This window comes from Mytilinidion resinicola (genome assembly GCF_010093595.1).
Source record: "Mytilinidion resinicola strain CBS 304.34 unplaced genomic scaffold BDZ99scaffold_22, whole genome shotgun sequence".
Taxonomy (NCBI): Eukaryota; Fungi; Ascomycota; class Dothideomycetes; order Mytilinidiales; family Mytilinidiaceae; genus Mytilinidion; species Mytilinidion resinicola.
In genome coordinates this window covers 329853-342929 of record NW_022985458.1, presented here as the reverse complement: position 1 = coordinate 342929, position 13077 = coordinate 329853, and the positions used below count along the sequence as shown (strand labels likewise).

Sequence of the window (13077 nt, the reverse complement as noted above, 5' to 3'; positions counted from 1 at the left end):
AGGCAAAGAAAAACAAGCAGGTCAAGAGAGTGTACAAGGTTGGTTAAGCAGGTAGTCAGTCTCCGAGTAGAAGGAGTGAAGTGGTGCTAAGCCTTACGCTACCTCCATCACGTAATAAGTCCGAGCACGTGCCACAACACAAAACACGTCCTGCTTGTACGATTCCCATTGCAGTGGCTTCCAACGTCCTCGATTGAAGTATGTGTACTTCGCATTTCTGGCTTCATTTAGCCCCTTCTTTCGAATTTTCGCTAATCTCTGGTAGTGCCTTCTTTGCCACTCTGCTGTGCAATATACGGTGTGCCTGTCGCGACCGATCCACTTTCTCCCTCTTCAATAGAGGCATAACTGGTAATTGCGGTTTTGGCGGTGATGGTGCCTCCTCTAGAATAGGCCCTTTTTTGCCGTTAAAAGAAAGGTCTGCATCGCTGATGAAATCGCAACGTGTCGAGTCATCCCATGTTGTGAATGAGCTGCTAGGTTTTGAAAGTATGCAGCTACTCGGGACGGCGAATTGTTTCGGTGGGGCGGAGCTAAATGCTAATGCCTGACCGGACGAAGGTTGCACTCCCGTCGAGCTTTCGCTAGGTCGAATATCGATTGGACAAGAGGATGTTTCTGGAATGCAGGCTTGAGGTACTGAAGCCTGAAGCTGATTGGGCTCTGCAGTATCCTGTGACATTGTGGATTCAGGTGATAATGCAGAAAGCAACCTGAGCAGCGCGTAAAGAGATTCAGCCAGGCGCCTCTATGCCAGAGAGGATCGAGGTGGGAAACCTTTGAGGACGGATATCCGTGGCCTTATCAATAGTTTTGGAGAAGGTGCATATGCATGTGGCTTGCAAGCAGACAGGAATTTCAGAGCGGGTCGATGCAGGAGTGTGACAAGGGCCTTCAATATGCAGAAGAACGCTAGGGGAGCGGTCTAGTGCGCGAGGGAGGTGACCCTCTGATGTTGACGGCTTAAGACCAAGCATGGTGAGTCGTGAAAGCAAAATGGAGACGGAACAGCCACGTTGTTGGGAGGCAACACGCCATTCAGATGGAATGCGGGCTGGGAGGACATGCATATCCTAGCCAGACAATTTCACTCCTTCTTTAACTCTACTACTTCCTCTTTCGTCCCACTCTCAGTCCCACTCTCCATCCTATTCTCCATCCCACTGCGCTGCGATATACTCTCCGCACTCCTCGTCCCCTTCATATCTACAGACCCAGACTCCCTCCTCTTTTTAAGATACGGTTCGACAAAGCCAACACTCTCTCGATCCCTCTTCTGCCCCGTCTCCAACACCAGTGCCGCCCTAGCGCCACTTGCTAAATCACTCTCGGACACTAGCGGCAGGCTGGATCGTGATCTCGAACCGTCAGAGCTGTTGCGACGTGAGTGGGGCGCGGACCCGCCGTCGGCGCGTTGGTGATGGAGATGAGCCGGATGCGGTTGCGATTGATGGTGTTGTCCGGGTGCTGGGCTTTGCGTTTGCGGGGTGTTGGCAGGCGTGAAATGCGGCGTTGCGGGACGGCCGCTAGGAGGCGAAGACATACCAGTACCAGTAGCAGAAGGGTGGAGCTGGAAGACGGGAGCGTTGGCGCGGGCGCTCATTTCTTGCTCGCCCAGCTGCCAGTGCATGCTCTCGGCGGACCTCCAGGGGATTTTCATCTCCGAAGCAACCATTTGCCACATCTGGTCCTTGAATCTGTTCAGTATGTTAGCTAGGGTTCAGTGGGTCGGTGAAGGGGTAGTGGGAAAGTGGGGGGGTAGATTCAAGGCGCTGTGAAACGCAATGTTTGCAGCGTTGCGCGTATCGTGTTTTTCGAAGGGCGGTGATTGAGGAGGTACCTTACCGGGCGTAAAGCCTCGCGAGCTTGTTTTTTTTCTCCTCGTCCCAGACTGCGCGCTTCTCGAGGTAATTCTGGTATCGGAGTCGGCAAGCGATGGCTGATCGCCCTGGGAAGTGCTTCGCAACGTCCTCCCATTTCATTCCTGTTCCTCTGAGCTCGATAATTAGATTATCCTCCTCTTGGCCCCATTTCGACTGTCTCTTTGCTGGACTTTCCTCAGGCAACGGAGTCTGCGACGCTGCGCGCCTGATGGGTGGAAGTGGAGGTGAACTATGGGGTAGCGCGGGAGGTGCTGCGCCCGGTGGACCAGAGTAGAGTGGACGGAAGCTCTGGGGATGCTGTAATGGATCAGGTTGCACCAGCTGCTGTTGGAGAACCCACAACGGCTGGAGTACCTGGAGTACTGGTCCACCTTGCATTGGAGGTATCTCCAGAGAAATGGAAGAAGGTGGCCCCGATGTCGAGTATGGTGATGGAGCGGCATAGGGAGATGACTCGGGTTGTAACAGCTACAACCTAGGATCAACAACTCATACGGTTCACGGTCACCTACGTACAGACTTGGAGTTGCTGGCATAGTAGCTGCCTACATGCCTAGCCAGTTACAACTTCTACAGAGAGGGGTTGGGGTACGGTGGCCTACCCTGCCTAATGCTGCCTACTGCTGCCTCCAATTAGTGCTTCTGCCTATGCATACAGTCACTTCCTACGTAGTATATAGTTTGGCCTTCGGGCCCCCGAAATAAGACAGAGTTCACATCAATTTTCAACCTGAGTAGATGCAGCATATGCTGCAACGTACGCTGGCGAGGTGGTGGCATGCGAGGACGGCGACGGCGTGTATGCCGATGGCGCCGTTGTGTAAGCCCTTGTCGCACCGGCAGATGAAGCTACCGAGGTGGTACTTTTCGCGCTCTTGGTGCTCTTTTTGCTGGAAGGAGACTTGGAGCCTCGAGGCTCGAGCAGCAGATTGATATCCACGACGGCTGATGTGGGCCCTGAGCTAGCCTATTCGTAACCGACAGTACTGTTCTTTCCTTCCCAAACTACACAAGAAAGTTTCGAGATGGCAGGAGATGACAATTCGGGGAATGGTCAATGGCTGAGTGCTGCGGTTGCGGCGGATGGACGACCTCAATATCAGAATGCAGCGCGCAACCGCCGAGAACTCGATGGAAGTAGGTAGTTTAAGATATTCCGGTGTTCGACGTTGGGACCATGAACGCTCAAGTTAGGAGGAAGACCGTAGATGATCAAGGTCAGGTCTCACTCACAGGCGCGTCAAGCTATTAGGACCTATGGTACCCAGCACCACGAAGCTGCCGACGCGACCGCTGCGCCCGCATGACAGCTGTGTACATCCATCTGAACGAGGACTTCAGGATTTCGGGTCTCACGCGCGGGTTCAGCCAGCAGAGGATCACCTGGCTGGTTCCGACAACTTGAAAGTGGTGTGGAGTGGACAGGAATCTGCGCATCGCGGCCGTACATTATCGTAAGCCAAATATTGGATGAATTTGCGACATTCAATGGTGGGGGGTCACTAGAGCGAGACAAGAGTGTCATGGGAGGACTAAGTGTTTATAGACCTTCGCCATCGCCTGCAAAACCTGCATACACAACTAGGCTCATTGCCAACCCGTCGGCGCCCAACAGTGGTAAAAAAATAAGGCAAACAGTAAGGCAAACAGCAAGGCAAACAGAAACCAGCCTCCTTTCTAAACTGTACTGAGCCTGGCGGACAGCAATAGCACTACACTCGCCCCAGGCGGTGGCATCATATTTTCCTTCCCAAACTTTCGAATTCCCCACTTCGATGTCTACGTCGAAGTATACGTCGAAGTCTATAGTAACCCTGTTTGTATGCTATGAATGGTCAGATTGATTGCAGACTAGTAGGAGGTACATACATCTGCATTCACGGGGGTTGACGCGGGCGTACGGGGAACATGTTGCTCTTTTTTGTCATCCAATGCAAGAGGTAGGCCCTGGCCATCGCCGTCTGTCAGGAAGGAGGTGCGGGGAGCCTGAGGACGAGGCGCGATGTCGGAGAGGAGACTCGAACCCATGATGGTTATGTCGGGCTTGAAGAAGGCAACCGGTGAGGGGTGACGCAGTAAGGCAACGAGTTGAAAGAAGGCAACGAGCTGAAGGGCGTCTCAGCCGTGTCGGGCGTAACGTGCTATATGACCTTGAGCACCAAAGCACTTCATCACTGATGTCTCTGATCCCTATCTCAGCGCTATCAATATATTGGTGGGCGACGGGGCACCGAGTGCAGCCTCCGACCTGGGCACACCTCGTCAATCCGTCGGGGATATGGGAAACGATCCCAACTGGTCTTCTTTTCCGAGAGGTCGAAGTTTCAAGAGAGCTTGGCTTGATCGGCGCGAGATAGTGGCGAGGGTAGAATGTGTCCCGTGTTTAGGGGATGCGCTAATCCACATGCGCTGACCGAATCGGTCAGCGCATGTGGATTAGCGCATCCAGCCTCACTTGTGCGATTCCTGAGCTCCTGAACCGAACGTACACCATTCAGAGATGGCAATCAACGTGTACGACATTTTGCTTGGCCACTGCCAAAATTGCCCCAAGTTTAAAAAGAAATGGCAGCTCACCGACGATGGGATCTCGCCCAAGATCACGAAGAAGCGGAAGTTGAAGCGGAAGCCGCGGGCAAGAAAATACGCTCTGGCCATCCGGGCCGCATATATCCAGAAGATACCGAAGGCTACTGAGTGGAGTAGACAACAGGCCGAAATTATCGGCACTAGTACGGAGATGTACGCAAAGATCATCCGTTCTCTTATTAGTGGCGCAACCTTGGACACAGCAAAAAACAACCCAAAAAGTCAACATTCAAACGAGCTCATTACTGTCGGCCTCGACTTTGCTTCGATCACAGACTCTTTAATCAAGAATGCGCGGCTTTAGATATTAGTTTCCAACTTTTAGGCGCTTGTTCTACTTTTATTATATATAGTTCTCCTGGATATTAGGATAGAACAGGACGTTGTTAATAAAACTATAGGATTGGTTTCTCTCTGGAATAGAAGGGATTATAATAAACTACGTGCTGGCGCCTTAAAAGTAAATTATGCGATCGCTAGACTTATTAAAAGGGGCTGGTCTATTTCTTATACTACAGAATTACTCTTTCTTAGTGTCACGGCTTGAACGGTGAAGCTTGCTGCACAGCGTAACACGTGATGTTAGGACCCGGCGAGAGGCCTTGTTGCAAGGGCCTATGCGAGCCTTGGCAGGAGTATACCTGCCGACCGCCGCCCTGCCTCCTTGTAGCTCCTTGAGCTACGTCTTGTTATTCAACCCGCCTGCCTGCCGTGCATTATAGAACACGTAGTGAATTCAGTTATTACTTCTACCTACCTGCCCGAGCTAGCTAGGGCAATCCTGCCGCCCGAGACCGTGACATTACGTAGCTCCTTACCCACCTAGCTATCTACCTGCACCGCCGACCTGATGTCCTACCCTCTCCCCCCAGTCCTGCCGGACAGCGAATCCGCGTTCGCCGCCCATGTTACTAACCACGTACACGAATGGTACGAGTACTGCCGCCAAATATACGAATATGTCGATACCGCCCAGGAAAGCCTTACTGAAAACCACCAAGCCGCACTCCGCATACAAGCCCTGGAATTGGAAATTGAGGAACATAAACGACAGAGCGACCAACTGAAGGCACAATTACAAGCTGTCCGTGAATACCAGAAGGAAGAGATAAAGGAGCTTACGGATAAACTAGCTTTGGCCCTTGCTGAGAGACAGAGAGCAATTGATATGGCTACACCTACCGTCCGCACCGCCCCGCAAACCCCAATGCTGCAAGTACCAACTAAAGGAAACACAGCTGATGCAGCACGAACGCCTCCGTCTACTTCTAACACATCTACCACCCCTGCCCGGCTTTCTAAGAAACAACCCGACCCTGATAAGTTTACGGGTGACCGAAAGGACCTCCACCGCTTCCTTTCTTAAATCTATAAGAAAATAACTGTTAACCGAGACCGCTTCCCTGACCCCTAAAGCCGAATGTCCTATATAAACAGTTGTCTAAGTAGAAACCCGTACGCCTAAGTCCTGCTGTATATTATAAGAGGAAACTGTCAACTACCCGATTTCAAAGCTATTCTAGAACTCTTAGAACGAGCATATAGAGACCCTAACTAAGTCCGCAACTCCTACACTAAACTATTCCGCCTCCGCCAGAATAATAAAGAATTTAGCATCTTCCTTACTAAATTCTAACGCCTAGCTTTAGAAGAAGAGCTCTCTAAAAAAGCTCTACTAACCCTCTTAGAAAAAGCTGTTAACCGCAAACTAAAGGGAATACTACTCTACTATAAACCCCCTAGTAGAAAGTACTATATATTTGCAAAGTTTCTTTAAAACCTAGATAACCGCCGCAAATAATATAAAGTATCTACTACCGCAACCCCGAGAATATACGCTAATATAAATTAAACCTGTTAGGAAACACCCGTTCCTATAGGAACGCAAACTGCTATACCCTAGTTATTACTAAGAGCATCCGGCGCTATAAGAATTATAGAAGTCTCCGGAGACCTAATAAATTTTTTAAGAGGTTGCTTAACTTAATATAAAAGAAAGGAATATTACTATTACAGATCTAAGAAATACTTTATCTATAACTGCCCTTAGCCTAATAAACGCTCTATTTACTTCTACTCTGTTTATAAAAATGCGTTCTTCTAGAGCCCTTTACCGCCCTCTACTAAATATAGAACCCGGATACTACTAAAACCTGCTTTTCCCCCGTTTTCTACTTTAATAAAAGAATTAAGCCTAATATAGGTTGCAGCTAGGCTTATATACTGCGCACTATATAAGTATTCGCTGCTGCTATCTAAGGAATAACTATTAAAAAGGAATAGGTTATAAAAGCTAACCTATTAATTATACCTATATATTTAGAACACTAGGGCTAGAGTATTCTAGTATATAGTATAATTAATAGTAGCTATAAAGGGAAAGCGCTAGTTAATAAAGACTAGGTAAAGTATTACTATATCCTAATAATTCCGCTTAAGTACCCTTTTTACCTAGAACTGGCTAATAGAGGCAATTCCGAAGCAGGTAAAATAACCTATACTATTTAGGTTTAATTATAGATAAATAAATATTTAGAAACTGTTTAAATAGGGGTAACTAAACTAAGTTATTACCTAATTATTCTAGGAATCCTGTAGCTACGCCTGTATAATCCTATACCGGACTAGTCCTATAATACGCTATAGTTTATAAGCTAGTACTATTATAAACACTATAATATACTGCAAAAAGCAACGCGTGTATAAAGAATTGCTAATATTCTAAAGAAAAACCGCCCGGAGTACCTACCGCCTGCACTAAAAAACCTAGAAAGGAAGAATATAGCACCTGTTTCCTTATATATATATAGCGCCTACCTATAAAAAAAATATAAACTCTTCTCTATATTACTAGATAATATTAACTATATCCTATCTAAAAAGAAGGGCTTTAACCTAGACCGCCTGCCTAAAGAACTATAAAAGTTTACTAATATTTTTTTGCCTAAAAATACTAACTGCCTGCCACCGCACCGCCTATATAACTATAAAATTAAGTTAAAAAAAGGAAAGACGCCCTTTTTTAGACTTTTATACCTAATATCCTATAATAAGCTAATAGCTCTAAAAGAATAGGTAGCAGATAATTTAAAGAAAGGATTTATCCGCCCTAGCTCTTTGCCTGCCGCGTTACCTATATTATTTATAAAAAAGCCTAGAGAAGGCCTCCGCTTCTATATTAACTACCGAGCGCTAAATACTATAACAGTTAAGAACTGCTACCCGCTACTATTAATAAAGGAAACCTTAAGCAACCTAAAGAGGATAAAGTACTTTATAAAAATTAATATTATATCTGCCTTTAATAACCTATATATAAAAAAGGGTTAAAAATAGCTTACTGCGTTCCGAACCCGACTAGAACTATTTAAAACCTTAGTAATACTATTTAGGTTTACCGGAGCCTCTGTAATATTCCAACAATTTATAAACAATATTCTATAAAAGCATTTTAATGTTTTCTATACTGCCTACCTAAATAATATTCTAATTTACAGCCGGAACTAAACTAAACACCTAGAGCATGTCCGCACTATGCTAAAACTGCTATAAAAAGCAGGACTCTACGCAAAAATTAAGAAATATAAGTTCTTTGCCGAAGAAATAACATTCCTAGGCATTATTATAGGAGCTAACGGCCTGCAAATAGACCTAGAAAAGATTAAAGCTGTAATAGACTAGAAGATACTAACTTACCTAACTAATATATAAGCTTTTATAGGATTTAGAAACTTCTACCGCTAATTTATTAGAAACTTTTTAAAGATTATTACTCTGCTAGTACGCCTAATAAAAAAGGGCGTTACCTTTATATAGAATACTGCCTGTTAGAAAGCTTTTACTAAATTAAAAAAAGCTTTTACCTCTGCACCTGTCCTGGCACTATTTAACTAGAATAAGCCTATTATTATAGAAACAGATATATTTAATTATATTTTAGTTGGCGTCTTATTATAGTACAGAGACGACGGAATCCTGCGCCCTGTTATATTCTTCTTAAAAAAGCACTTAGTTATAGAATACAACTATAAGATATATAATAAAAAACTGCTTACTATTATTTAATACTTTAAAAAATAGAAACCAGAGCTTAAGAGCGCCGCTTTACCTATTAAAGTTATTACCGACTACTATAATCTCGAGTACTTTATAATAATAAAACTACTAAACCACTGCTAGGCCTGCTAGTCTAAATTTCTATCCTATTTTAACTTTAAGATTATATATTAACCCGGAAAACTTAGGGTAAAGCCCGATTCTTTAACTAGGAGGTTAAAGAACCTGCCTAAGAAAGGGGATAAATATCTCTGCTACTAGAGCTAGATAATTCTAAAAAGATTAAACTTTAAAAATAAGATAGAAAAGAAAACTATAAGGAAAGTAACCTTTAAAAATAAAGCTAAAATAATAGCTTTAGCACCCGTAAGGACCCGGTAAAAAGGCTTATTACTAACTCCCCTAGATAACACCCCGCAAGATAAATAAAAAACTAAGGGAGATATAGAACTACCCTTTATAATTACCGCCCTGCTAAAAATAGTATATAAAGAAGACCCTATCCTGCTATTAGTTCTAAAAGCCTTAGAAAAAGAACACCGCCGTTATATAAAGCTTATATTAGCTAAATACTAGAAAAAAGGTAGATACCTGTACTATTAAAACTACCTATATATACCCGACTATAATAAACTAAAGATAGAACTTCTGCGTATATACTACAGGAATACTATTACCGGCTACCCTAGAAGATCTAAAATATATAGCCTAATAGCCCGCAGTTACTACTAGCCTAGAATACTACTTTATATAGACTATTAGGTTAGGAACTGCTAGATATATAAAAGAACTACTCTATTATAAAAAGCCTACTAGGGTATTCTAAAGCTGCTGCCTATTCCTAAAAAAGCCTAGTATAATATATTAATAAATTTTATTATACACCTACCGCGTAGCGGAAAGTATAATATAATTCTTATTATAGTAGACCGCCTAACTAAAATAAAATACTTCTTTGCCTATAAAGGGACCTATAATATAGAAGATATTATAAAACTTTTCCTAAAAAATATTTAGAAACTATACAGCCTGCCTGCCTCTATTATATTTAACTAAAGGCCATAGTTTATAGCTAAATTCTAGAAATACCTAACTAGCCGCCTAAAGATTAACTGCCTACTATTAACTATATACTACCCTAAAACTAATAGCTAGACTAAAAAAGCTAACGCTGTTCTAGAATAGTACTTACAGGCATATATATTCTATTTATAGGATAACTAGGCTAAATAGCTACCTTTAGCTAAACTGTTAATTAATACTATAAATTCTAAAAGCATTTATATCTCCCCCTTCTTTATAAACTACGGCTTCTACCTATATCTAGGTTTTAAGCCGGTTAAACTGTTAACCCGCCCGCCTACTAGAAATACTAAGCGCTTTACTAAGTATATAGAAAAGATTCTAGAATATTTAAAGTCTAAACTTACTGCCTTTTATACCTAATATAAGGATAATATAAACTATAACTATTGCCTTGCTCGTAACTATTAAGTTAACAACTTAGTATAGTTAAATACTAAGAATATTAAGACCCTCCGCCCCTAGAAAAAGCTAGATTAGAAGAATCTTAAACTATTCTGTATAGAGAAGGTTATTAGCCCTTATATATACCGCCTAACCTTACTAAAGAGCATACGCAACTATAATATCTTCTATATTAGTTTACTAAGACCTGCCGTAAATAATCTGCTGCCCGGCTAGTGTTAAGAACCACTGCTGCTAGTTAAAGTTAAAGGCTTAGAGGAGTAGGAAGTTAAGGAAGTTATCGACTCTTAATAGGAGCGTCGCGGTTATAGCCGCCCCCGCCTAAAGTACACGGTAAAATAGACCGGATATAACAAAGTTACAGAAGAGCCTGCTAACTATCTAGAATATACTAAGGAAGCTATCCGGTTATTCTATCGCCGTTACCCTAAAAAGCCCGGTTCTTAGGCCTTAATAGAGTTCGGCTATAAGAAGGGGAGTACTATTACAGCTTAAATAGTAAAGCTTACTGCACAGCGTAATATATAATATTAGAACCCGGCGAGAGGCCTTATTATAAGGGCCTATGCGAGCCTTAGTAGAAGTATACCTACTAACCGCCGCCCTGCCTTTTTATAGCTCCTTAAGCTACGTCTTATTATTTAACCCGCCTGCCTGCCGTGTATTATAGAACACGTAGTAAATTTAGTTATTACTTTTACCTATCTGCCCGAGCTAGCTAGGGCAATCCTGCCGCCCGAGACTGTAATAATTACACCCTTACTATTACATCTAAACTATATCTTCGATAATAAGAATATAAGCACATTTATTCCCTTAATTTATTCTAGATCGCAGCGTTACTTATAATATTAAACTGCAGTACCTTCCCCTCTATTTTTTAACTACTGCAGCTACTTAATCTAGAAAATAAGCCTAGCGCTTATATAATATATAACTTCCTTTTAAAAAGCCGTTAAAATTCCGCTACGCAAAAGTAAGTAAAAGTAGTAGAAAAAAGCGGTCTAAGGTATAAACACGCAGCGTAACCCCTCTTCGTGCCCTTAAAGCAGTAATAACGGTAAGAAGCGTATATAGAACGACCTAGAGGGGGCCGCTAGGTATAAAGAAAAGGTACGCGTTATAGTTTTATATAGATAATATAGGTAGATATAGTAAAAGTAGTAAAAGTAACTATACAGAAGAGGCCTCTAAAAAAGCTACTAGGTATAAAAGGGGGTATACTTTATAGGCTTATATTAGAAAAAGGAGAAAAGGTAGTAATAGTAGTAAAAGTAACTATATAGAAGGGGCCTCTAGTTACGGAAAAAGTGTAACTTATATTTTATACCTTTTTATTAAAAAAAGGAGTAAAAAAAGTAAATATATTAGAAGAGCCTATATAAAAAGGGGGTTTAGGTATATAGAGGGGTATACTATTATAAAAAAGAGTAAAGAAAGTAAAAGCGTTAGAAGTACCTACGTAGAGGGTTCTCTAAGTATAAAAAAGAGGCCCTTTTTCCACCTACTCTTCTATTAAGAATAGGAATAAAAGTTATAAAAGTAGTAAAAAAACCTACGCAAACAAGGCCTGGGGTAAAGAAAAGGTCTATTCTTCCTACCTTTTTCTGCACTAAGTCCACCTAGCCCTATACTCCCGGTAGAAGAAGAAAGTATAATATATAATAATCCTTTAATCTAACGCAGAAGGAAATAAGTAATAAATACCACGCAAACCTAGTCTAAGAACCGGAACGCTGTAACCCTATAGCTTTCCTTCTAAAGTGTAAATAATATATCTACCTATCTACTAGCTCTAGTATTCCAAGTTCTAGATCTGCCCCTATATATAATCCGACCCGGGCTAATATATAGCACTAATCTACTACTAATTATATAGTTGCCTTAGAGCAGGGTAAAGGTAGAGTTAATAGGTAATATATTATAGAGCGCAGGCGGGGGTAGTATTAGTAGCAGGGTAAAGTTATAGAAATAAGGTAAGTTATAGGGTAGAAGGAAAGTAGGAAGTAGGAAAGGAAATATAAAAAAAACGCGGGCGGGAGGCTGGAGTAGTATAGTGCAGGTGGGGAGGTAGATAACAGCGTTGCGGGCGGGACGGGAGTATATATTAGACTAGGGCTAGAGTAGCGCATATAATATTGCGTGTGCTAAGCCGGCGGGGCTGCAGGCTAGCCTTATACGTACAGACTGGGATAGAAATATAGTTTGCAGATTCTAAATAAATTGTAGGAAAATATATACTTTAATTCCCAGTATAGGTATATAATCCTATATATAAAAACCACGCAGTTAAATATAATAGTACTAAACGCCTATTATGCATGCAAATATATATAAGAAAGTCGCAACCCCTTTTTCTTTCTACCGCCTACGCTAAGCGTACAGCTTAGCTAACGTAACCTATTACCTTAGCTAACCTGGCTTAGCACTCTATAAAAAAAAAGCTATATTAGCTTTACTGCCTTGCAGGTTAAATAAGGTATATTATATATAACTTTACCCTTTTCCTCTAAACCTAGAATTAAACTAAGACTATATAAATAGTAGTATATTATTAACGTATTCTATAAAAACTTAATAGGTAAATAGTAATTAGAAAGGATTATATTGCTATACTATAGAAGTTATAATATAAAAAAAAAAAAAGGGTAAAAGTATAGTATAACAGGTTATCTTTTCTATACTTTCTAAGTGCTTATATAAGGCTAAGTATAGGTTAAGTTATTATTAGGGTGTAATAGTTTTTAAAGGTAAGGCAGATTAATATTAGGTATAAAACGGGGTTACTTCTAATAGGTAGTATTAAAGTCTTAAGTTAAATATAAGGTTCCTATCTATATAAAAGAGTATACTTAAGTATAAAAAGTAACTCCTAAGAAATCTATATAACGTATTCCACAAGCGAGCCGTCCACCTAAGCGAGCCGTTCACTTTATTATAAAAACGCGACGCGTTAACTTCCAACCACTATGCGTCGACAACACAACGTGCAATTAATACAAAATAAAGGTCGAATATGCATGGCTATCGCAGCAATTAATCAGCAGCAATTTAAAAGCGA

At 41.9% G+C, this 13077-nt stretch overlaps 4 protein-coding genes across 4 annotated transcripts; 1 reads left to right on the top strand and 3 right to left on the bottom strand.

Moving 5' to 3' along the window:
• Positions 1 to 223: 223 nt before the first annotated feature.
• BDZ99DRAFT_481259 (uncharacterized protein) lies at positions 224 to 682 on the bottom strand (the record flags this gene model as incomplete). The annotated part of the gene is made up of 1 exon (XM_033722386.1): positions 224 to 682. One exon carries the CDS (start codon positions 680 to 682, stop codon positions 224 to 226), a length of 459 nt encoding a protein of 152 aa, XP_033571410.1.
• BDZ99DRAFT_511652 (uncharacterized protein) lies at positions 678 to 2261 on the bottom strand (the record flags this gene model as incomplete). Its single annotated transcript, XM_033724563.1, has 3 exons — positions 678 to 949; positions 1040 to 1697; positions 1846 to 2261. The coding sequence occupies 2 exons, from the start codon at positions 2259 to 2261 to the stop codon at positions 1088 to 1090; spliced, it is 1026 nt and encodes a 341-aa protein (XP_033571409.1). The 3' UTR covers positions 678 to 949; positions 1040 to 1087.
• A 74-nt stretch (positions 2262 to 2335) lies between these two features.
• On the top strand, positions 2336 to 2619 carry BDZ99DRAFT_467478 (uncharacterized protein). Its single transcript, XM_033721027.1, has one exon. It carries the CDS (start codon positions 2433 to 2435, stop codon positions 2586 to 2588), a length of 156 nt encoding a protein of 51 aa, XP_033571408.1. The 5' UTR covers positions 2336 to 2432; the 3' UTR covers positions 2589 to 2619.
• A 507-nt stretch (positions 2620 to 3126) lies between these two features.
• On the bottom strand, positions 3127 to 3959 carry BDZ99DRAFT_152820 (uncharacterized protein). Its single transcript, XM_033712795.1, has 2 exons — positions 3753 to 3959; positions 3127 to 3708 (listed from the first exon to the last, which is right to left on the bottom strand). Exons 1-2 carry the CDS (start codon positions 3909 to 3911, stop codon positions 3424 to 3426), a joined length of 444 nt encoding a protein of 147 aa, XP_033571407.1. The 5' UTR covers positions 3912 to 3959; the 3' UTR covers positions 3127 to 3423.
• Positions 3960 to 13077: the final 9118 nt, after the last annotated feature.